This window comes from Tachyglossus aculeatus, chromosome 23 (assembly GCF_015852505.1).
Source record: "Tachyglossus aculeatus isolate mTacAcu1 chromosome 23, mTacAcu1.pri, whole genome shotgun sequence".
In the NCBI taxonomy this organism is placed as follows: domain Eukaryota; kingdom Metazoa; phylum Chordata; class Mammalia; order Monotremata; family Tachyglossidae; genus Tachyglossus; species Tachyglossus aculeatus.
This window is the reverse complement of record NC_052088.1, coordinates 17,239,289-17,265,080: the sequence shown is the minus strand read 5'-3', so window position 1 is coordinate 17,265,080 and position 25,792 is coordinate 17,239,289. Positions and strand designations below refer to the sequence as shown.

General features: G+C 41.4%; 1 protein-coding gene and 1 non-coding gene across 9 annotated transcripts in view; one reads left to right on the top strand and one right to left on the bottom strand.

The window, feature by feature from the left end:
* Nucleotides 1-25,792, top strand: part of SSBP2 (single stranded DNA binding protein 2) — a 344,236-nt gene that overhangs the window by 262,691 nt on the left and 55,753 nt on the right. For all 8 annotated transcript variants that reach the window (XM_038765540.1, XM_038765547.1, XM_038765543.1 and 5 more), the window contains one exon: nucleotides 19,769-19,828. In XM_038765540.1, coding sequence (XP_038621468.1) covers nucleotides 19,769-19,828 — 60 coding nt within the window. The remainder of the gene's footprint in view (nucleotides 1-19,768; nucleotides 19,829-25,792) is intronic.
* Nucleotides 12,322-12,459, bottom strand: LOC119944980. Its single transcript, XR_005456117.1, has one exon. It is a non-coding gene; the product is annotated as a small nucleolar RNA SNORA7 (small nucleolar RNA).

Genomic DNA, 25,792 nt, shown 5'->3' with positions numbered 1-25,792 from the left:
AAGGTTTGGATCCTTGCAAAACATCTCACATTGTAATATTCACCTATTCTGTTACAGTGCCTGCGCAAGGAGTTTCTTTGATCATGTGGCACTTCAAAACCCAACAGCCTGATGTTTGAAAAACGTTCCTTAATTCCTCAATTGTGTTCCACCCAAAACATGTATTAAAAACACACACTGAGGCAGAAATGAATGTATATGGTATTTCCCAAATGATTTTTCTTAATTTTGCAGTGTTCAAAAGACAGAAAGTTTTAGCCCTTATTCAGGACATTTTGTCTGGAAGTAAACTGCTTCACAGAATAATAATAATAATAATAATGGCATTTTTTAAGCGCTTACTATGTGCAAAGCACTGTTCTAAGCGCTGGGGGAATACATGGAGAGCTGGTTGTCTCACATGGGGCTCGCAGTCTTAATCCCCATTTTACAGATGAGGGAACTGAGGCCCAGAGAAGTGAAGTGACTTGCCCGAAGTCACACAGCTGACAATTGGCGGAGCCGGGATTTGAACCCATGATGTCTGACTCCTAAGCCCGGGCTCTTTCCACTGAGCCACGCCGAGAATGGATAATCATGTTACTGGTGATTGGACTGAAGAGGTTTGCCCTTCTAAAGTCGGCAGCATTAAAAAAAACAGGGTGAAACAATTTAATGTTCTCACCCAGGTGTTGAAATTTTTATTAATCTAAAGAAATCATCTTAGCTGAAAGACCCGAAGACAGCTGTCCGAAAGGGGTTTTAATTTATAGCAATCTGAAGGAGTCGGGCTTCCATGTGTGAACGTGACATCGTATTAGAAAGAACAACTCAGAGATCACCTGCCCTATGGAATTATTAGCAGAAGTGGCTTACCAATTCTCCTGACTTTTCCATGTGTCAGAAAAAGAAAAATCAATACACACTTTTCTGCCTAACCAATTATAAATTAGCCCAACTCTTCTCTATATCAAAGAGTAATTACTAAATGCTTCTCCTTATGCCAACAGAGTTGTCACAGTCATTATTCTTAGCCCCTCTCCACCTCCAAACTCTAAAACAAGATGGAGAGTAGCCGCAGGAGAGCAGAGGGATGCAAGTCATCTATATTACGAGGTCCCTGAAACAGTATCGAATCCCTGCAGCTCAATCAGGTGATGGCAAACCATGGAAGCAGCATAGCCCGGTGGAAAGAGTGAGGGCTTGGGAGTCAGAGTACCTGGGTTCTAATCCCGGCTCTGCCAGTTGCTTACTGTGTGACCTTGGGCAAGTCACTTCTCTGTGCCTCAGTTTCCTCAGCTGTAAAGTGGGGATCAAATACCTGTTCTCTCTCCGTATTAGACGGTGAGCCTCATGTGGGCCAGGGCCAGGGACTGACTTGATTAACCTGTACCTACTCCAGCGCTTGGGATAGTGTTTAACAAATACTATAAAAAATGGAGGTTAGCAAGGGTAAACTCACAATTAGCTGACTAGCTGAGATAACTACAAGAAAGAGTCTAAAATTACATCCATTTCCCACCCCACAATAACCCATTTAGCACTGAAAAAACTGTTGACCCTAAGTATGACTAATTAACACATGTTTACTACTTAAGTGAATCAAATAATTTGCAGCAGGACATAAAGAAATTAAATGGCTAAATGAAAGCCATAAAGTAAGTAACTTACATAGGCAGGATCCGTTTCAGTTATCCAAAGAAGAAGAACAATAATAATGATGGCATTTATTAAGCGCTTACCATGTGCAAAGCACAGTTCTAAGTGCTGGGGAGGTTACAAGGTGATCAGGTTGTCCCCCGGGGGACTCACAGCTTTAATCCCCGTTTTCCAGATGAGGGAACTGAGGCGCAGAGAAGTGAAGTGACTTGCCCAAAGTCACACAGCTGACAATTGGTGGAGCCGGGGTTTGAACCCATGACCTCTGGCTCCAAAGCCCGGGCTCTTTCCACTGAGCCATGCTGCTTCTCTACAAGCAAATCAAATAGTTCCTGTAGTTTATAGGTAGCAGGTACATCTTTGTGTTTAATACGGTAAGAGCATTAGATATTAGTTGAGCTAAGAAACCACCAATAAAACACACTGCATAATAATACCCAGATTTTACAAATTACAACCAATTTTTATGCTATAATAAATATGCGAACAGGCAACTCACGGCCTGCAAACAAAACTCTGCCTCAAAACAGAACAAGCAGGTTTTTAATTGGAAGTGGAGTCAAACGTAGATCATCATGCGGAAGATGACCGGAGAATCTGATATAAAGTATAGGCCCAGACCATCCAACAAGGAGCAACCCACACTGGTTACACTGAAAGTGTCACACCAAAAATACAGGTTCTGAGATGCCATTCATCCCATTATCTGAGAGCACACGTGGGCCTGAAAATTCCAAAATATTTGTCATCCATACTGCAAACACATACAAACCTCTCCTATTTACTGCCGTAAAAGCTAGTTACAGCACCTGATGTGGTTTTCAATTCTCTCTGTTGAGTTCTTAGTGCAAAATCTTTGCTCAAATCTACCCAGCCTATTCCTGATTGCTATTCCATTGGCTGGCTGTTCTCCACATTTACCACGTAGTAACCCACTGCCATGCAGCAACCCACTGCTGTTGGGGATTTTGCTTCACTGCATCGCTGAAACAATTCTGTTCTTCCTGTCTCATTTCAATTCACTTTTATTCGGCAGATTGAGTCCTGCCCTCATCCGTTCTCCACATATGTCCTGTCCAGTTGAGTTGTATTATTATGAGCTGTGCTCATCACTCCGTAGACTGTCCTATGTGGTTGATGCCATTTTATCGTGATGCTTATAGGTAATGGAGAAAAAAACTGCTCTATAGACTGATGTGGCATTTGTAATGTGTCCAAGGTTGGCAAAGTGTGTAGGCTTCAGGCTTTTGTAGTAGTCTTACTCCTTCAGTTTGGTTTAGCATTCCACACTATCTTGGTGCCACACTCTGACTGTCTGTCTCACTAAGAACACACAGACCATTTTGATATGGGTTCTACTTTATCAGTTAGAACACTTTGATAATGTAGCTGAAGTAACAGAATTTTTCAACAGCCCTTATCTGTTTGTTGGCTTTCACTAGCATATGGCTTCCTTGTGAGACAATTGCAGTGCACAGATATGGCAAAGTTGTTAACACTATAGTCAGTTTTTCCACAGTGTACCTTTACACTACAAAGTTTGGCCAGAATAGGATGACAGAATTAACGAATATACTTATGTCATGCCCGGTGTCAAGTGCAGGGACACAAGCATTTTTAGCACCACATCACACTCTCTCCAGATAGGTGTGTGTTACTGTAAGAAGCTACTAATGGCTCCAAAATCTACTCAAAATTGAACATTTTTCTACCAGGGAAAATATTCATAAGATGGATGTATCTTTTCTAAAATTAATTTCTGACCACCCAATCCTTCAATAATTTTCAATTTATTGATTTGCACTGTGGAACTGAAATTCGTGGAACGGATTTAGGATTTCCAGAGTATTTAGAGAAGGTTAAAAAATGAGCCAAAAAGTCTTATCTGTTTGCTAAATAATAATAATAATATTTAGTGAGCCCTTTCCATGTACCAAGCACTGTGTAAGTGAGGTAGATATAAGATAATCAGATCAGACACAGTCCCACATGGAGCTCTCAGGCCAGAAATATATTTTAAGGGCACAGAGTAGCATTATTTCTCTGTTCTTCAAGGCATAACTAACTGGATGCGCAGAGGCAATTCCTGTCTCTTAACCCTAGTTTTTTTTTTTATCTTTCAACTAAAATGGATTGTTTTCCTAGTTTTCAAGGATGGGTGCATATTTAGTGATGTACAGTCTTGTAATTAAAGGAAGTGTGTTACACTTTTTTTCCCTCCTTTAGGAAACATGTAACATAATGGTGGTAATGATGGCATTTGTTAAATGCTTACTGTGTGCCAAGCACTGTTCTAAGTGCTGGGGTAGGTACAAGGTAATTAGGTTGTCCCACGTGGGCCTCACAGTCTTCGTCTCCATTTTACAGATGGGGTAACTTAGGCACAGAGGCACAGAGAGGTTAAGTTGACTTGCCCAAAGTCACACAGCTGACAAGTGGCAGAGCTGGGATTAGAACCCACGACCTCTGACTCCCAAGTCCGTGCTCTTTCCACTAAGCCATGCTGCCTGGACATGCTTCAACATAGGGAATTCTTTAACTACTTTTCATAAGGTTATTCTGTGCTCCTCACATGATTTCAGGGAAGTTCAGTTTCATTTTAAATTCATCTTCAAAGTATCTTCAATGAACTATACAGGGCTGTTAGCTCCAAATTTCATGAAAAACGGTCTTGTTATCCAAAGATTGAGGCTTCTACTGCAGACTATCTTCAGACCTCTTTAAAGGTGGGTAGATTTTGAGCTTTTTATTGAAAATAAGTATAACTCTATAACGTAAATTTACCCGTCCCTTCTACTTCATTCCCTCTAGACCAGATAGAAGGAATAAAATTATGTCAAAAGATCTAACTTTTCAGGAGTTTTTGGGTAGAATTCTTCCATCTTGATCTATAAAAGATAGGCAATCGGACAGACTAAATCGGTAATAGAAAGCAAGCCCCAGCTTCTGAGCAACTGTCTCCCAGCTAGAATCTAGTAGTTGTAACAGTCATGGGGAAGCAGTGTGGCTTAGAGGAGATGAAATGTGGCCCTGGGAGCCAGAGGACTTGGGTTCTGATCCTAGCTCTGCCACATGCCTGCCATGTGACCTTGGGCAAATCACTTAACTTGGGGGAGACAAACATAAACGTACAAGCAGAGTAATCAAATTAAATAATGGGATGTACCATTGAATAAATGTGTACACATAAGTACTGAGGTCTGGCGTATGTCAGAATTTAAGCGCTGCTGGTGATGGCTGATTGATTTATACAACTTGGGGTGCTAGGAAATAATTGAGGAAGGCATGTTGGAGGAGATGGGTTGTAAGGAAGACTTTGAATATGGGGAGGGCTGTGATGTGTCAGATATTCATTCATTCAATCATATTTATTGAGCACTTACTGTGTGCAGAGCACTGTACTAAGGTGGGACGTCCAGGTTTGAGTGAGGGGGTAGAGACAGAAGAGCTGAGAGTGAAGTATAGGTAGAAGGTTGGCTTGGGAGGAGTGAAGAGAGTGTTTGGGAAGTGGTTGGTGGAGAGAATAGATACATACGGTAGGGTGAGATTGTCGAGACCCTTGAAGCCAATTGCAAGGAGGGTTTGGGGGTTCTTTTGTGCTGTTTTTGCCTACTGCAGGGGGACACGGAGAGCCAATGATGAGTTTTGAGGAATGGAGAGTTGTGTAAAAGAAAGAGTCTGCCCAAATAACCTAGGATTTGCAGAAAGTGTTACTGATGCCATTGAGAGTAGTATAGGCAGAAAAGAGATTCTGGTGAGGCATTATTTTTAGCTGTTGCAATTAGGGAATCTGTGGCAGTAATGGAAGGTTGGAGGTTGTGATATTTCAAGTTAAAGAGACCTTTTCTATGTACTCAAGATTGTGAATCCTGCTTCCACCTCACTTCCTTCCACACCAGATTAATAAAGATCAATCATCAATCAGTGGCATTTATTGAGCACCTATTGAATGCCAGGCACTGTGCTAAGTGTTTGGGAGAGTCCAGGCCCTTAGGAAGCCGCCAACCCAATATAATGTTTGTTTGGACATATTCAAAGGAGAATTTATTTTAAGTGGTATTTGAGCTTTTCCTGGAGTCGGAGGTATGTTTGGGTGTAATTCAAACCAATCTCTGTATTTTGACACATCCTAATTAGTGAAAACAGAGTAGTTTTACTCTTTGCCCTGAGTTTAAACAAAGGGGGAATCTCACGAGATCTGTAATTTGGTACCAATTTTTAGGTACCTTTTGGGGAGATGGGAAATGAATTATTAACTGAAAAGAGGTTGGAGAATGTCAGGGAACATGTCTGCTAATTCTCTTGAATTGTGTTGTCCCAAGTCCTTAGAACAGTGCTCTGCACTTAGTAAGTGCTTCGTAAATACCATTTATTGATCGATTCATGTCAACCTGGCTGAACTCTGTTGTTTAAGTTCAGGTTTGTATTTGTATTTCTGAAATTAGGTCCCTTGGCTTTCAACAAAGCATGCACTTCAAATAAACCCAATAAATCAGTTGCTACTGGTAGTGGATTATTTTTCCATACCCATTTCACATTATGTGTGGAATGTTTGTTCTCTAGTGTTTATCTTTCCAAGTGATATAATGTAAATTATACTTTTTCTCGTCTTTCCCCTTCATCATTTTCTTATGTAATGCTGAAATCAACCTCAGATAATAATAATGATGATGGCATTTATTAAGTGCTTAATATGTGCAAAGCACTATTCGAAGCGCTGGGAAGGTTACAAGGTGATCAGGTTGTCCCACAGAGGGCTCACAGTCTTAATCCTCATTTTACAGTTGAGGGAATTGAAGCCCAGAGAAGTGAAGTGACTTGCCCAAAGTCACACAGCTGACAAGTGGCAGAGCCGGGATTTGAACCCATGACATCTGACTCCAAACCCTGGGCTCTTTCCACTGAGCCACACAGATGTTGTTGCTGTTTGAGCAGTCGTTGCAACTGTTTCTTTGAAAATTCTAGAATCCTATCAATCTCTATAGATAATTGATGAGTTACTTCCTTTGGAGCTCGTACTTTCTCCAGAGTTCAGTGAAGAATAAAGAGTACTTAGTTGCTTCCTAGAGAAAGAAAAAAAAAGGTTACGTAAGAGCAATTTTGATGGATAGTTCCCTCCTTAACTTGAACATCTAAGGAGAAAACAAGCATATTTTCCAGTTAAATAGGTAAAAGCCTGTAGATACGAGCAGAAGTCTGGTGGTAGCTTTCCCAAGCATTCTGAGGGGAAGATTTCTTTGTTTTACATGAACAAAGGCTCAAACTGCTTAAGCCATTTTGTTCTTATTAATTAGAAAAATAGTTCCAAGGAGAATGTATTCCGAATAGGAAAAGTTTTTTTCCTGCACTTTCTCTGCTCTCTCACCCCTGAAAAATAACAGAGAAATGTGTGCATCTTTGAGCATTTTCAAATTACCTGGCTTTCCAGGCTTCTGCGTCTTCCCATAGTAAGCGCTCAATAAATACGATTGATGATGATGATGATCTTCAAAGCTCTACTAAATTCCATCAAGAAGCCTTCCCTGACTAACCTCTCTTCTCCCCACCTTATTCACCCATCCTTCTGCATCACCCATGCTCTTGGGTTTGTACCCCTTAAGCATTGATACTCACCCCAAACCCAAGCCCAAAGCAGTTTTGTGTACAACTTGTATACCCTGCCACATCCCCTGTCTGTAATTTACTTTGATGGTGGTCTCCCCCACTAAATTGTAAATGTCTTGAGGGCAGGGATCATGTCTGCTGACTCTGTTATACTGTACTTTGCCACGTTCTTGGCATAATGTTCTGCGCACGGTAAGTGCTCAATAAATACCATAATTGTGACTGATTAATGCCCCTTATTTCCGCCTTTATCTTGGAGGGCCATCCTATTCATTCTGGAATAACTCAGAGCATAGAAATGAGAATTTTATCTATAAAATTTAATTTTTGAATACCTGTGATCTCACCAATTATCTCCAGTTTCAAAAGCAAGGAGCCCTACACCTTAGTTAAGACTTAAACTTGGGCAACTGCTCTGTGCAGGACTTCATTTTCCAGTTAGTACTCTATGTTCTGTGTCCCTGTCAAGTAGAAATGATGTAATCTTACGGCTGAGAACAGGCACCAGATTGAAATATTATTTTCTATGGGTTTTCATTGGTGACTGCCATTTGGTGAAGAGAACATTCTATTTGTTCCAGATTGGTGAACTGATGTAGAAAACAAATTTTCAGAAAAATATGTTACTTGGGAAAGTTAATAGCTGTTTTTTAGGGATTTCACAAAAATATGCACGTGGAAAATTTCTGATTCTTAGTACCAAAAAATTATATCAAATCTGCCCTCTTAAGGACTCAGTGAGGCCCAGTTTGAAATAATGCATCACTGAGCCAGTGTTAAGTTATGAAGGGCTGTCATAGACAGTGACAGGCCCTGTAGGAAGTGGCAATAGCCATTACAGGGAAATGACTGTGTTTACAATCTGTATGCAAAAGACTATTAAAAGTGTACCAGTCTTTTCAGTCACACTTCACCCTGTGAGGAAATCATTTTCAGAACCTTAAAGAAAAACCGTGGTTTATAATACAGCTTTGAAAATAGCTTCCCAAAATTTAGCCACATACAGAAAATTTCACCAACTACTACTGTTCCCCTGCCTCTATCTAGTTTGAAATGCTTCATCCTGGCATTTTCTCTCCTATGCACCTTCTTACAATTAATTACATAGATAGCAAGTGCTGTGGAACAACCCAAAAAGTAAAATTCCAATGAAAAGTACAGTATTAGCCCCACTGGAATTCCAAATTAAAATTTGCCCTAGATAGCTAGCTCTGCAACCCCATGCATATAAAAGCATCAAAATGCTTTAATGGGTCAGACCAGTGATCATTCAGTTCAGTATTCTATGATCAATTTTAGGAACCGTGTGTTTGGAGAAATATGTGATGATTGATCCTAATACTAAGGGAAATATCATCAAATATCCGTAATTTTTCCTCTCTTCATCCTTACCTCTTCCCTTGTAACTAGTATGCACAACTTGTCCAGGAATCAATCAATTGTATTTATTGAGCGCTTACTGCGTGCAGAGCACCGTACCAAGCGTTTGGAAGAGTACAATATTACAGACTTGGTATGCACATTCCCTGCTCACAATGAGCTTACAGTCTAGTGGGCTATACAGAGATTAATATAAATAAATAAATTATGGATATGTACATGATAATAATGGCATTTCTTAAGTGCTTACTATGTGCAAAGCACTGTTCTAAGCGCTGGTTACAAGGTGATCAGGTTGTCCCTCGGGGTGCTCACAGTCTTAACACCCATTTTACAGATGAGGTAACTGAGGCCCAGAGAAGTTAAGTGACTTGCCCAGAGTCACACAGCTGACAAATTGGCGGAGCCGGGATTTGACCCCATGACTTCTGACTCCAAAGCCCGTGCTCTTTCCACAGAGCCACGCTGCTTCTCGTAAATGCTGTGGGGTTCAGGGAGAGGTGAATAAAGAGTGCAGATCCAAATGCAAAAGTGATGCAGAGGGGAGTGGGAGAAGACAAAATGAGGGCTTAGTTGGGGAAGGCCTCATGGAGGAGATGTGTTTTTAATAAGGCTTTAAAAGTGGGGAAAGTGATTGTCAGATATGAAGAGGGAGGGAATTCCAGGCCAGCATTTAAAAAACGCTTCTTGAACCAACTAAGATGTTCTGCATCTTCAACTTTACTATAGTAATGAATCCCATATGTTTGTCACCCGATGTATGAAGTGTTTCCTTCCTTTAGTTAGAAACCCTCAAACTTCAACCCTCAAAGTTCTGGTGCTGTGGGATTTGTTGAAGAACAATTTGGTGTTTGCTCTGTCCACGCCATTCATGATTTTTTACACTTCATTCAAGTCCCCTTTCAGCCTATATCTTTCCAGATAGAAGAATCCTAATTCTTTCTGCCTGTCCGTCTAAGGAAATTTCTCCATTCCCTGATTATCCTGGCTGCCTGTACTTTATTTAATTCTGCTATGTTCATTTCAGGGACCAGAACTGCACACAGAATTTTAGCTGCAGACCTGCTATGGTTTTATATAGTGATGAAACTATGGCTTTTGTTTCTTGTCTTCTTCTTGATCATACTTGGCATTCGTTTGGCCATTCTAACTGCTGGACCAATTATTTCAAGTAATTATTCACTTAGAAAATGAGTTGGAGATCTGTTTTTTTCTGATCGGGAATGATAACTCCAAGCCCATAGTGGTAATTTAAATTCATTTTCCTTCTGTACATTTCCCTACACTTGCTCACACCGAAGCTTATCCACTGTTTTTGGCCCACTCAGTTAACCTTATGAGGTCTCTCTGCCAGTTTATCTCCATCTTCATGGCATCTCGTGTCCCAGAAGAGTTTAGTTCCGATGGAAAACGTTGAGATTTCACTGCCCACTTCCTCTTCCAGATGGAGGGAGTGAAACCTCAAAGCTGTTTCAAGGTCATAGCAATAGGACATCTAGCGAAAACAAACAAGAGACCCTGAGAAGTACAGCATTCATTAGTGGTACTCAGTTGCTAAAACGAACCTGGAGAAACAGGGCTAAACTGCACTGGGTAAAGCAGGTAAATTCATGTTCTACCTTCTGGTAAGACTGAGCCCCAGGTGGGGCAGAGACTGTGTCTGAACTGATTATCTTGAATCCACCCCAGCATTTAATACAGAGCGTGGCACATAGTCGACCCGTAACAAATATTATGATTATTGTTATTGTTAGTAGTATTATCATTATTAGGTCAGATCAATAAATACTCTCAAGGTTTCTTAGTAGGTGAATGGAACTCCCTAACTGCCCTTCCTGATCCCACCAACCAAAGAGGAATAATGTGTGTGAAGCCCCAGCCTTGGTATTTGTAAAGTGCTTACTATGTGCCAGGCACTGTAGTAAGCACTGAGGTAGATACAATCAATCAATCAATCGTATTTATTGAGCACTTACTGTGTACAGTAGGTTGGACGCAGTCCATGTTCCACGTAGGGCTCACAGTCAATCCCCATTTTACAGATGAGGTAACTGAGGCACAGAGAAGCAAAGTGACTCGCCCAGTGTCACACTACAGACAATTGGCAGAGCCGGAATTAGAACCCAGGTCCTTCCGACTCCCAAACCCTTGATTTTTCCACTAGACCATGAGTGCTTACTGTGTGTACAGCACTATACTAAGCGCTTAAGAGTGTGCAATATAAAAATCAAACGGACAAATTCCCTGCCCACAGCAAGTTTCCAAGGAGCTGGCAGTGATAGCACAGCAGTTGTACTCTGCCTGGTTCCCATGGGAAGATTTTTTTCTTCACTCTCCATCTAAATATATTTACCCTTCCTTATGAAAGGGTATTTTTCAGTTGTCCAGGACAACAAAGTGACCATTTTATTTCCCTGGTTTGGTAACACAAAGGGCCATAAATAGTTTCAGGGCTTTAGAATCAAATCATTCAATCAATCAATAGTAATGCAATCATAAGGAGCCAGGAGAACATAAGTAAAATAGCAGCTGGAACCCTGCCACTACTGCCATTCTTGTTGGCTGGCCTGAAATCCTGGTGCAGAGCCTGTAGGAGCAAATGGAGTCAGGAAGTTGGGCAGCACAAGTAGGGAGGAGGCGCAGTGGAGGGGAATCCACAGTCGAGGAAAGTAGCAAAAGCAGGGAAGGGAAACTATAGCTGCTTCTGCCTCACCGCTGACTAATTTCTTACACTTTCAACTGGATCTGAAGCAGCGTGGCTCAGTGGAAAGAGCCTGGGCCTTGGAGTCAGAGGTCATGGGTTCAAATCCTGGCACCGCCACTTGTCAGCTGTGTGACTTTGGGAAAGTCACTTCACTTCTCTGGGCCTCAGTTCCCTCATCTGCAAAATGGGATGAAGACTGTGAGCCCCCCGTGGGACAACCTGCTGACCTTGTAACCTCCCCAGCACTTAGAACAGTCCTTTGCACATAGTAAGCGCTTAATAAATGCCATCATCATCATCATCATCATCATCATCATCATCTCAGGTAAACCAGTAATGGTGATAGCAAAAGAAGCAACTACTGTTAACTTCTGTTTGGCTTAACTTCTTAACTTAAGTTTCGCTTTACTTCTGTTACTCCCATTGCTACTCCAATGAAAGAGAGAGAGAGAGAGAGGGACAGAGAGAGCATTTGTTTGTCAGTGTGTATATGTGTGTATGTCAGAGTGTGCCTTGGGATGATATCAAAGCAAAACCAAGGGACTTAATAGCCACCGCTGATCCCTTGCCCACATCATCTGCCTGTTCTGGAACTCCCTTCCTCTTCAAATATGACAGATGAACACTTTCCCCACCTTCAAAGCCTTATTAAAATCAAATCTCCGCCAAGAGGAGTTTCCCGACTAAGCGCTCATTGCCCCCACTCCCATCTGCGTTGTCTATGTATTTGGATTTATATCCTTGAAGCACTTAGTATTCACCTCACCTCAGCCCCAGAGCACTTATTAGGTCTTGTCTTATGCCATCGAGTCGTCTTCAACCCATAGCGACACCATGGACACGTCTCTTCCAGAACGCCCCACTTCCATCTGCAGTCGTTCCGGTAGTGTATCCATAGAGTTTTCATGGTAAAATTCGGAAGTGATTTACCATTTCCTCCTTCCGCGCAGTAAACTTGAGTCCTCGCCCATGCTGCCCAGCACAAGTGAGTTTTGAATTGTAGCAGATTGTCTTCCACTCGCTAGCCACTACCCAAGCTAGGAATGGAATGGATATGCCTCTGCCTGACTCTGCCTCCTATAGTCAAGACCGGTAGAGTACTGGTAACTCTCCAGGTGTGAGCCTGAGAAGGGACTTACTAGGAACATATCCGTAATTAATTTAATGTCTGTGTCCCCATCTACCCTGTAAGCTCCTGGAAGGCAGGGAAGATGTCTAAGAATTCCTTTCAGTTGAACTCTCCCAAGCACATAGTACAGTGTCATGCATACAGTAAGCACTGAGTAAATGCCATTGATTGGTTGATTGCTTTTTGATGTTGAATGAGGTAAAGTCTTCACATTTAGGAAATCTTTGAGAACCAGCCACTGGGCTTTACTAGCTCCCTTAGCTCTTTCATCCCAGAAGGCAGCCATCCTAGGTGTGCACCTAGGATGCATACTATTCATTCATTCATTCAGTCAGTCATATTTATTGAGCGCTTACTGTGTGCAGGGCACTGTACTAAGCACTTGGGAAGTACAAGTTGGCAACATATAGAGACGGTCCCTACCCAACAGTGAATACTAGATTGTAAGCTCCCCGAGAGCAGTGATCATGTCTACCAACTCTATTGTATTTCCCCAAGTGTTCAGTACAGTACTCTACACATGCAATGTTGCCAACTTGTACTTCCCAAGCGCTTAGTACAGTGCTCTGCACACAGTAAGCGCTCAATAAATACGACTGATGATGATGATGATGATGCAGCATGGCATAGTGGATAGAGCACGGGCCTGAGAGTCAGAAGGTCATGAGTTCTAGTCCTGGCTCCACTACTGTCTGTTGTGTTATCCTGGGCAAGTCACTTAACTTCGCCATGCCTCAGTTACCTCATCTGTAAAATGGGGAGCAAGACTGTGACCCCCCCCATGGGACAGGGACTGTATCCAATCCAATTAGCTCGTATCCACCCCAGCGCTTAGTACAGTGTCCAGCACATAGTAAGCACTTAACAAATACCACAATTCTTATTATCACATAATAAGCTTCAATAAATACCATTGAAAAATTGATTTTTATTTTAGGCAAGGCCATTCCCTGCAAATTTTGTTGTGGCCTAAACAGGTGAATAATTTTGGTACTGTAGGACCCACTGAGGAAGAAATCTGACCAAGAAAAATGATAATCTCCAAGGGCTTATCTCTAAGCTATTATTAAAACTCTGCCTGGCATTTATTTCTGGCATTAGTATAATGGGAGAGGTCTGCCGTTAGACAGACTTTGCACCCTGAAGGACTTAATTATTGAAAAACAAATGTTGTAGCACATTTAATTGCACCTGAACACAATTTGAATGTTGCTGCAGTCTATGAAGCCCAGATGGTAATATGTTCTTACAAAGCTTGTATCACTAAGCTAGCAAACCTCCCTTTTGGACATTTAGTTTATGCCTCTGTATTGTAGTGGATAGAGCATGGGCCCAGAAATCAGGATGTCAAGGGTTCTAATCCCAGCTCTGCCATTTGTGTGCTGTGTGACCTTAGGCAAGTCACTTCACTACTCGGCCTCAGTTCCCTCATCTGTATAATGGGGATCAAAGACTTGTGAGCCCCACATGGAACAACCTGATTACCTTGTATCTACCCCAGCACCTAGAACAGTGCTTGGCAAATAGTAAGAGCTTAGCAAATACCATAGTTATTATTATTACATCAGGCAAACATTTTAGCATGATGTTTTGTTTGACTTAAAACATTTCCCCAGCCTTTTTTACTTCTCTGCATGGTGTGCAGCCAAGTAACCCCAGAAGATGTGTAAGTGTTAAAAAATAAACAAGGAATTAATCTGTTCAGAAACTTAGTTTGAAGCTCTTGGGGGTCAGAAACCATGTGTTTCACCTTTCTCATACCCCCCACCCAAGCATGTAATGCAGAGTTCTGCATACAGTAGTTGCTCAGTAAATATCAATGAATGTATTAGGTGAATAAATGAATAAATTAAAGTTATGGAAGGATGATAGCAGTGCCCTGAGCAAATGTATGCCATTTCCTCTCTTTAACACCCTGCCTTAAAGCATTTCTAAAGCATTTGAAAATGGGCATTTGGAGGGGCTTTTCTGGGCTTTCATTGTCAGCCCCTGGCTATCTTCATCATTTATATGTGTCCCATTGACAGCAAATCGCTCTGTGTTCGGCCGGTACTCCCTCCATTTCGGCATAAAACGTTTTTGTGACATTTTTTGGCAAGGCAGATCCAGTTCCAATAGTCTCGCTTACACGAGTGAATGATTTCCCAAAAACTGTTTGCCATCATGGAGAGGTACTAATGAAAATTCCAAGGGGTTTTCAAAAACATTTCCCCAATACTCGCAGCAACTTCCGGAGGGTGGGAATAAAAGAAGAGGAGAATTTGACCAGAGAGACTTTGTTTCTAATCCTTTTCCCAATGTGATTACTCCTCAGGGACCGGCAGGTTCACAATCTTCACCACACGCACAGCCCCCACCTCACAACGTCAGCAATCCCATGATGGGACCTCATGGTCTGGTAGGAGGGCACACACAAAGTACCATTGAAAATACATCACCCCACAATGCCGTGTATAAGGTCAAACATTCTCTCATTTCATATTTGCCATTCAGTAAATCCCGTCATTTTACCTTGGAGAGGAACATGTCAGTATTTTAGCTCTTGATCAAATCAGACATCTTAAACATTTGCCTCAACATTTGGCTTCGGGCTGGATGTGTATTAACACCAATTCCACCTACCCCTTTTTGGGGTACTATCTGTCACCATTAACACCTCTCCAGTAATATTCAATTACCTGTTTTCATTTTTCCCATGTACCAAAGACTGCTTTTGTAATTTTCAGCAAGTGGATGTTATTGAATATTATGTTTTAGTAGATCACAGCCATCCAACACATTGAGTCAAATATTTGGTGTTTATTCATTTTAAAATGATTTCTTTATTTTAAAAGCAGTTTCTGAAACCAAGAGAAGAGATGAGCTCATTTTAACAGCCCTGAGAGATAACAAACAAAACAATAGAGAGAGAAAATGAGGTTCAGAAGGGGAACAAGGCAAGGGTCTTGGGATCAGCTACCAGTTAACAACTTTCATGCAGTAAACAAAGCAGACCAAGTTAAAAATTAGTCGCTTTAACGTAGTAGCGTAGCCTATGAAGAGCAGTAAACATTGTTTGAATTTTCAGCCATCCAACACATTGAATCAAATATTTGGTGTTTATTCGTTTTAAAATGATTTCTTTATTTTAAAAGCAGTTTTTGAAACCAAGAGAAGAAATGAGCTCATTTTAACAGCCCTGAGAGATAACAAACAAAACAATAGAGAGAGAAAATGAGGTTCAGAAGGGGAACAGCCTTGGGATCTTGGGGTCTTGGGATCAGCTACCAGTTAACAACTTTCATGCAGTAAACAAAGCAGACCAAGTTAAAAATTAGTCGCTTTAACATAGCATATGAAGAGCAGTAAACGTTGTTTGAATTTTTTCATGTTTTGGGGAAACTATTTTTGAACAACCTTTTAAAAATTGCAAATTCACTTCCAAAAATGGGGATACAATTGGATCCCCATTTTTTTAATGCATTAAACAGTTGTATAACTGACATAAATGGGATTCATTGTCTCCTCGGAATCAGCACATAGCAGAAGCCCTCCATAGCCCCTCCGTTGATCATTCCTACTTAATGGGTGCAGCGCCTTGGAGAAAGACTATTTTGGAAATGGGAAGGCATCTCTTTCCCAACCACAGCTACACTTAGTGCTTCTGCAGTTTTTTATGGTATTTGTTAAATGCTTACTATGTGACAAGCACTGTTCTAAGCTCTGGGGTAAATACAAGTCCATCAGGTTGGACTCACAGGTTTAATTGGAGGGAGGGGGATTTAATCCCCAGGATTAGAATCCAGGTCCTCTGACTCCCAGACATGTGCTCTTCCAAATAGGCCATGCTGCTTCTGGGATTGTGTTCTTGCAGAACTCTGCATTAAGCAAAACTCATTTTGCAGTACTCGCCCCATGTCCAATGCTGTGCATGAGCACAACTTGTTTCTTCCGTCACAACATTGTGCTGTATCCAGACAGATTGTCAGATGGGCCTTCCCTAATTCTGCCACAGCCATCTATCCAAAATGCATAGGGAAAAGTGTATTCTAAGAGAACTGAATGTATTTCCCCACGTATAGGCAGGGTGGGAAACCGAGGGTAGAGGCCAGGCCACCATTATACCGGGGGTTTTGTCAAATCCTGTTATTGCTCATGCCAAAGCCACATTCCCCGCTACTCTCTACCGCTCCTCTCAAACTGTTCAGAACTGTCGTTAAGAATATCTTGGGAAATCTGCAAGGTTATGTAAGGAACTCCTGTCTCAGGTTTCACTTTGGTTTTATTTCCTGAGGGAGAACATATTACTTGACTGTTGGATTGTTCTGATATACATCGCAAAATCTCCCCAATGCCTGAAGAACATTACAAAACCTAAGCACCACACAGTGAGCGAAGGGAGGAAATTCTTACTGAATTTCAAAATTACCCAGTGAACCAAGAGAGTTTCAAAATCCAAACCCAGCACAATGAACAAAGGCTCATTTCCTTGCCAAATTCCAAATTTTCCTTTTTTTTAATTTTATCAGCACACATTTAAATTTTTTTCAATGTAATATTGTAAAACTGATTCTGATTGTCTTCTACCTCAGATATTTGAGATGTGTTTGAGGCATAGATTCCAGGAGTATTTTTTATATGTTGTTGTTAAATTTAATCTTATAGAGTGCTTTATTTGTCCTGATAAGCTTTGGTATATTTAGTACATCCTACCTTGGTTCTTAATTTGTCATCTATCTAGCCAGATTTTCTTCTATTCCTGGCAATGTAAGGAATTTCAACAGAGGTGCTTTAACACTTTCAAAACTGGGATACAGCTTCATGTACAGATCCTCCTAACTTCAAGTTTTCTCAGTTAGCTTTAATGTTATCCTGGGCTGATATATTAAGGAACATTCAAAATAGAATAACAGTGTCAGAGTGCTGTTAGGCCCCACTGCAATGGAAGTCAAAGCATAATAACGATTGCTGTTAATGTTATAGTGAGCGTTTTCCCTGAATATTTCTAACTCATGTTGCTCCAATAAAAAGAGCATTGTTCTGGGAAATCAGAAGACCTGGTTCCAACGTGGGCACCTGTGCATTTTGCCGTGTGCTGCACCTCTGCTTGCCTACTCGCTCTTTGCGCTCTGTGCCCCAGCGGAAACTTGATTTAGAGGGACAATGAGTATGAATTAATCAATACCGTAACTGAGGCTCTTGGTTCTCGAGTCATGTGACTGAGGCTCATCTATCATTCCTCATTGGAGACCCTATCACCCAGCCCATTGTTTGTTTGTATTTTTTATGGTATTTCTTAATCAGTCATATTTATTGAGTACTTACAGAGTGCAGAGCACTGTTCTAAGCTCTTGGGAGAGTATAATATAACAATACCATAGAGTTGGTAAACACGTTCCCTGCCTGCAGTGAGTTTACAGCCTAGAGGGCTTACTGTGTGTTTACTATGTGTCAAGCACTGTTCTAAACGCTGGGATAGATACAAGTTTATCGGCTTGGACACAGTCCCTGGCCCACGTGGGGCTCACAGTCTAAATCTATGCCATCGATGCCTGTCCACTTGTTTTGCTTTGTCGTCTGTCTGCCCCTTCTAGACTGTGAGCCCGTTTGTTGGGTAGGGATGGTCTCTATCTGTTGCCAAATTGTACTTTCCAAGCACTTAGTACAGTGCTCTGCACAGAGTAAGCTCTCAATAAAGATGATTTAATGAATGAATAAATCAGAGGGAGGAGGATTTCATCCTGGTTTAGAGGTAACCGAGGCACCGAGAAGTAAAGTGACTCGCCAAGGTCACACAGCAGACAAGTGGCAGAGCTGGGATTAGAACCCAGGTACTCTGACTCTCAGGCACGTGTTCTTTCCACTGGGCAATGCTGCTTCTGAGTTACTCAGTCACCGAGTTAAAATGCCCAGCAAGTGATGGTGGTGTGCCTCTCAGTAACAGAAAAACCCTGACTCCGTCTGAAACACCCAATTGCATATGTAACAGGGTGTGTTGCCCTTCTGTTTTCTACACCATAGATTGATAGTGTTTCAGTAAGTCACAGTAGACTCTAACTTGGTCTTGATTTGGAACCCTCAACTAATGAAATGTACAGTCAAACTTTTGGCACCCTTTAAGGGAAACAGGTGTTATATATTAGTAGCAGTACCCATTGCTTTCCTTGGATCTGGGCAAGTATAGTTGTCACAGATGGTAACAGCTACTTCATCTGCATAGGTAGAAGCAGAGGTGTTTATGATGGCCCTTTGTCTGCGTGACCTTTTTCTTTATAAGAAGGCAAGAATGGACCTTGTCACAACCTCCCAAGATCCCAGACCTCTGCCACCAGAGCCTGAAGTTCAAAGTGGAAGGAAAGGAAAAGCAGTAACTGCGATGGCAGGCAAAATTGAAAGCAGGCCAGCATAACCCAAAGTGGGACTGGGGGCTTGCATAGCTTGCACTTTGGGTTATGCTGGCCTGTCCAACCAGAGCACATAGAAGAACAAGGGAATAATGAGAATTGTTTGGCAGGGTGGGTCAGAGAGAGAAATAGGAGGAAGACAGGGAGAAGGGGAAAATAAATGGGAAGGAAGAAAATACAGGAGGGAGGAAACAGAAGGTAGAAAAAGAGAGACAGGATAAGATCTTGAGAGAGGGCTAAGGAAAGAAGAGGGGTTTCTGGAAGGTTTGTAATAAAAGAGGAGAAAAGTAAGAGAAGAGATTGGAAAAAACAGAAGGAAATAAGCAGGAATGATTGGCAAGTGGGTTGAATGAGTGAAAAGAGAGGAGAAGAAAATGAATGATGGTGGAGGACCGGGGACAAATGGAAGGGAAGGGACAAAGAGAGCAGAGAAGAGGGAAATCAAAACTATCTTTCCATTTTTCTTGGATTTTACTTAATATTCAGTATTCTAACTATCCACAAATGACTCCTAAAAACAAAGTGGTTACAAATTTAAAGCTGACATAAGGATATTATAAAACCTGTAGAATTACAGTATGCTCATTTCAACTCGTAATACTGTTGTAGTCTCTTTCTGGAGTTTGTTTATATTTCTGAATTGTATCATCCTTTAACCAGATAAAAAGCTTTACTTTTCAATATTTTTAGCATTTAAATTATTTTATATTGTGTTGTGCATATGGTTTCTTAAATCTTTGACCTCAGCAAAAACTTGTATCAGAACTCTACACAGTAGGTGAGAATTTTATCAGAATAATTTTATTTTCAGTTAACATAGAACAACAATGTTGACATTTTCTTTAAAGGGCAGTTTAAAAATTTGTCACCAAAGTTAAATACATACTATGAAAACTGGAGCCTTCAGTGCTATTCTTTCTTTTTCAATAGCCTTTCATGTCACCTCGGTACCCTGGAGGTCCCAGACCGCCATTAAGAATACCCAACCAGGTAAGAAGCTTATGAAACAGTAATATTCATAAAGACTTGATAAAAATTCCTGTAACTTTCATGAAGTTTTTCTTCGCAGCTTACTGGAGAATATAATTTTTTTCTCTCGGCTGTACTTTTTAATACAACTTTACTTACAGTCATACCCCTGTGTGATTTTCTCATGTGTTTCTTCTGAAAAAAACGAATTGTGCCAATGCTGGTTGCTAGCAGTAAACAACATGGGGTGGTGAATAATGTTAAAAATCAGCCCTAACCTAAATGTTTTGTTCTGAAGCTTCTGTGTTATATTGTTGAAACCAGTAGCAGTCGCATACAGCACTGTTGTAGGAATCAGGAGACCCGATTCTGTCCCGATTCTGCCTTTAGCTGGCTAATATGGGCAAAGACCTCTCACGCACTTTGCAATGTGCTGTACCCTTGCTTACCTACTTACATGTTACACCCTTTGCCTCAGTGGGGTTATGACTGGCAGGCGTAAGAGAGTCCTTGGTTCTGACGCTTCTGGACCAAAGCTGAAAGGACACTCCATCATTGGCTGTATTGGTCCGATTGATTGATCACTGTAACTCAGTAAGGCCAATTCTACTTTGCAGTTTTGTCAGGTGAAAAGAAAGGTCTAATGGCATAAAATGTTTAACTCCAATCAGTCAATCGTTGGTGTTTATTGAGTGCTTTCTATGTGCAGAGCATTGTACTAAGCACTTGGAAGAGTACAATGCAACAGAATTAGCAGACATGTTCCCTGCTCAGAGAAGAGCAGTTCCGTGTCCTTTCTAACAATTCTTTCCCAAAGCTACCCAGGTGGTTTGAATTGAAGATATGAAAACCTCATTCTTGTTTTAGAGAGTGGGGAAAATGTTCATGACAACTTGATGAAAAGTTTATAAATTTCTGAAAAATCAAAGCCATACATTGTTTCTCAGGTTTTCCAATGAACGGTTTATAACCTGGTATTATAATAGACTTTTTCTTCTTCAAATCCTTCCAAACAGTATATTTTCTAGCGCATATGCAAGTAAATGAAACTGAGGCATTGGATCTGCATTGTGACGGAATTTCACCTGTTAACATTAATTATTAAACATTAAAACGGTACAGCTTGCATATGAATAAAGCTAATACTTAATTGGTCAGTGGTTTTCAGTAAGAAACCCATTTTATAGGCCATCTTTCTGATCAGAGGACCGATGAGCCAGAAAAATAAGCAAGTCGTTGAGGTTGGAGTCTCAAAAGGCAAAACTCTTTTTTGTTTTGGGACATTTTTCTTCATTGAGGATTTTAAAACTTCTTTTCAAAAGCTCTGGCAACACCAGATGAGTTGAAAATGGTGATGATTACCCAATGTCTTTGCACATTTTCAGTGGTATTCTGCATTTTATTTTATAGCATGTGATGAATTGATAACACCTTTAATTGTTGTGCCATGTTGTCCCCCAGAGATAGCTCTTCATGTTTAACAGTAATCCCACTAGTCACAACTGGAATTTTTGAATGTAAACTTAATTGTTCAGGCACACATATGCACAGAACAATGAAGAATGTGGTTTGGGTTTTTTTTGTTGCATGAAGAACTGCTTTAGGAACATGGCCCAGGGGAGGCTTTCTTTCTTCATTGTCACATATCTCTCTGAGATAGGAAAAAGCAGAGAAAGTAAATGCTTGGTGAAGAAAGCTGGAGAAACATGATCTGTTAGCAAAAATAAACATGATGAACTGGATTTTCCCTTCCTAACCCCACCCTCACCACCAAACTCAATCCCTTATTGCCGTCCCCTCTGTCAGTCTCTCACTAGCACCCTTCATTCCTTCATTCATTCAATCGTATTTATTGAGCGCTTACTGTTTGCAGAGCACTATACTAAGCACTTGGGAAGTACATGTCGGCAACATATAGAGACGGCCCCTACCCAAAAACAGGGCTCACAGTCTAGAAGGGGGAGACAGACAACAAAACAAAACATGTGAACAGGTGTCAAAATCAACAGAATAAATAGAATCAATAGAATAGAATAGTAAATATGTACAAGTAAAATAAATAGAGTAATAAATCTGAACAAATATATATACAAGTGCTGTGGGGAAGGGAAGGAGGTAGGGCAGAGGGGATGAGGCAGAGGAGAGGAGACACATGTCTGCTGTGTGACTTTGGGCAAGGCACTTCACTTCTCTGAACCTCAGCTCCTTCATCTAGAAAATGGGGATGAAGACTGTGAGTCCCACGTGGGACAGGGACCGGGTCCAACCTGATTAGCTTGTGTCCACCCCAGTGCTTAGTACAGCGCCGGGCACATAATAATAATGATGGCATTTATCAAGCACTTACCATGTGCAAAGCACTATTCTAAGCTCTGAGGAGGTCACAAGGTGATCAGGTTGTCCCACGGGGGGCTCACAGTCTTAATCCCCACCTTACAGATGAGGCAACTGAGGCTCAGAGAAGTGAAGTGACTTGCCCAGTCACACAGCTGACAGTTGGCTTTGGGTCATCACCACTGGGGGCTTCCTTCATTCCTGCACTCACGCAACAGAGCACTAATAATAATTACTGTATTTGTTAAGTACTTGCGATGTGTCAAGCAATGTTTGAAGTGCTGGGGTAGGTACAAGTTATTCACGTCAGATACAGTTCCTTTCCCACATGGGGCTCACAATCTAAAGTCGGAGGAAAAACAGGTATTTCATCACCATTTTATAGTTGAGGATACGGAGGCATAGATAACTTAAGTGACTTGCCCAAGGTAACACATCAGGTAAGAGCAGAGCCATGATTAGAACCTAGGTCCTCTGACAATGGCCAGGGCTCTTTCCCCTAAGCCATGCTGCTTCCAATATTGACAGAAACCCAGGCACCAGGCTGGCTTTGGCCATGCGACATTCAACTCTAATTGCTATACCTCTGCCCCCTCTTCTGCTCATTAACAGTGCTTCTTCTCCCTCACCAACTCTCTTGTCCATTGCTTCCACCATTTATTCTAGATCTTTAACTCCCTCCAAAAATCATCAGTTCTCCTGCTTCTCCCCAGCCTTTGCCCCAGATGACTGTACCAGCTACTAATTGACAGAATTGAAGCCATCAGACTTGAGCTCCCCAAATTATCTCCTTCACATCCCCAGATCATGCCAGCTGTCTCATTTTTCTCAGCCATCTCTGGAAAACAACATGGCCTGTTGGAAAGAACACAAACCCAGGTGTCAGAGGACCTTTGCTACTTACTTGCTGTGTGACCTTGGGCAAGTCACTTCACTTTTCTGTGCCTCAATTTCCTTATCTGTAAAATACATACTCTCCCTCCCACTTAGACTGTGAGCCCCATGTGGGACAGAGACTGTGGTCCAACCTGATTATTTTAGATCTGCCCCAGTAATACAGTCCTTGGGCCTAGGAAGTGCATAACAAATACCACAATTATAATATTAAAAGATCCACCTGTTTTCAAAATCTACACCTTCTACTTGATCTCATCCCTTCCACCTGTTAAAATGATCAGAACCACCCTCCTTCCCTCCCTGATCTCCATCTTCAACTGCTCACTCTCTGATATCTTTTTCCTCCCTCCCTTCCAATCAGATCTCAATTTTCCTCTTCTTAAAAAAATATTATCTGGTTACCACTTCACTCTCCAGCTGTCAGTACAGCTCCCTCCTTTCATTCCTATCCAAACTCTCCAAACTGATTGCCCACAGCCTCTGCCTCCATTTCCTCCCTTCCAATTCCTTTCTCAATTGTCTACATTCTGGTTTTTCTCCCCTTGAGCAGGGGAGAGGATGGAGGCAGGGAGGTCAGTGAGGAGGCCGTTGCAGTAATCAAGGCAGCGTGTGTGTGACAAGTGCTTGGATCAGTGCAGTAGCAAGTTGGCATGGAGAAGAAGAGGTGGATTCTAGAGGTGTTGTAAAGGCAGACCTAAGAGGATTTGGTGACAGACTGAATATGTGGCTTGAATAAGAGAATGAGCCGAGGAAATGCCAGCGTTACGGATATGTGAGACAGAGATGGATTGGTGAGATGCAATCTCGATCCATCAGTGGTATTTACTGAGTGATTACTGCATGCAGATCATTGAACTAAGTGCTTTGAAGAATATAGTACAGTGGAGTTGGTAGAAACGTTCCCTGCCCACAGTAAGCTGTCTGGAGTCCACCATCTCAAGTGATCTCTTATCTTTCTTTTCCTTAATCCTTTTGGTTCTTCTCATTTTTCTCCTCTTAATCTTATTGCTACACTTAATTATTATGTGACCCACATAAAAGCCCCACCACTGTTTTAATGTTACAAAAACTATGCAAAAAAAGTGGGGCAGTTATGTCAATCAAAATAAAGTATTCACTATGCCTCATTCTCATCTCTTCCATTACCTACCTCTTTCTCATGCTCTCTCCCCATTTTCAAAGCCCTTTTAAAATGGAGGTATTTAATAATAATAATAATGATAGCATTTATTAAGCGCTTACTATGTGCGAAGCACTGTTCTAAGCCCTGCGGAGGTTACAAGATGATCAGGTTGTCCCACAGGGGGTTCACAGTCTTAATCCCCATTTTACAGATGCGGTAACTGAGGCGCAGAGAAGTGAAGTGACTTGCCCAAAGTCACACAGCTGACAAGTGGCGGAGCCAGGATTTGAACCCATGACCTCTGACTCCAAAACCCGTGCTCTATTTGTTAAGGACTAATTGTGTGTCAAGCACTGTTCTAAGCACTTGGGGTAGTTACCAGCTAATCAGGTTGAACACGGTCCATGTCCCACATGGGACTCAAAGACTTAATCTCCATTTTACGAATGAGGTAACTGAGGCACAGAGAAGTTAAGTGACTTGTCCAAGGTCACACAGCAGACAAGTGGCAGAACCAGGATTAGAACCTAGGTCCTTCTGACTCCCAAGCCCGTGCTCTATCCACGAGGCCACACTTCTAGGAATCCTTCCCCAATTGATTTCTAATCCCCCCAGTTTATATTCCCAACTGCCACTTAAGCATTACTGAGCCATCAAAGCACTTAAGTACTCTCAAACTTATTATGAATATAGCTTAGCATCTCTGTTACTTCATCTTCTCTGTAATTCATTTTAGTGTCTATCTCCTCGGTAGAATGCAAGCTTCTTGAAGAGAGGAATCATGTTTACTAATTCTGTTATACTCACCCAAGTGCTTAAATACATATAATAGGTGCTTAATAAATACTCTTGTTTTAATTAAAGCGTTATATCTGTAACCAGTCACAGAGTTGTATTTATTTGCAAACTATGCAATACTTTGATAACATCCAAGCCTTTCTCTATTAGTTTCTCATATTTTTTAAACCTTTCAAACTGCTCAGTATGATGTTTAGTTAAATATTTAGGTATTGGTGTGTGGCAACCTGAATGTAGAACTGTTTTAGAGAAGCAGTGTGGCTTAGTGGAAAGAGCACAGGCTTGGGAGTCAGAAGACATGGGTTCGAATCCAGCTCCGCCGCTTGTCTGCTGAGTTACCTTGGGCAAGCCACTTAACTTCTCTGTGCCTTAGTTACCTCATCTGTAAAATGGGGATTAAGACTGTGAGCCCGTCGTGGGACAACCTGATTACCTCATATCTACCCAAGTGCTTAGAACAGTGCTTGGCACAAAGTGCTTAACAAATACCATAATTATTATTATTATTATTATTATCTGCAACAGGTTCTCTTATTTTGCACCTGTCCTCAACCTACATCTTCAGCCTGTGTTCCCTCATCCAATAAGATCTTCTTATCCTAAACTTTCCCACATTCGTGAATTGCTCGCCACACTCAAGACATAGACACCTGCAACAAGAACAGGGACGTTCCCTGCTGGAACTCACTTACCGAATCGGTCAATCAATGAAAGTTATTTATTTATTGAATGTTTACTGTTTGCAGAGCACCTTACTAAGTGCTGGAGAGAGTACAGTACAACAGAGTTGGCAGATAACGTTCCCTACCCAGAATAAGCTTACAGTCTAGAGG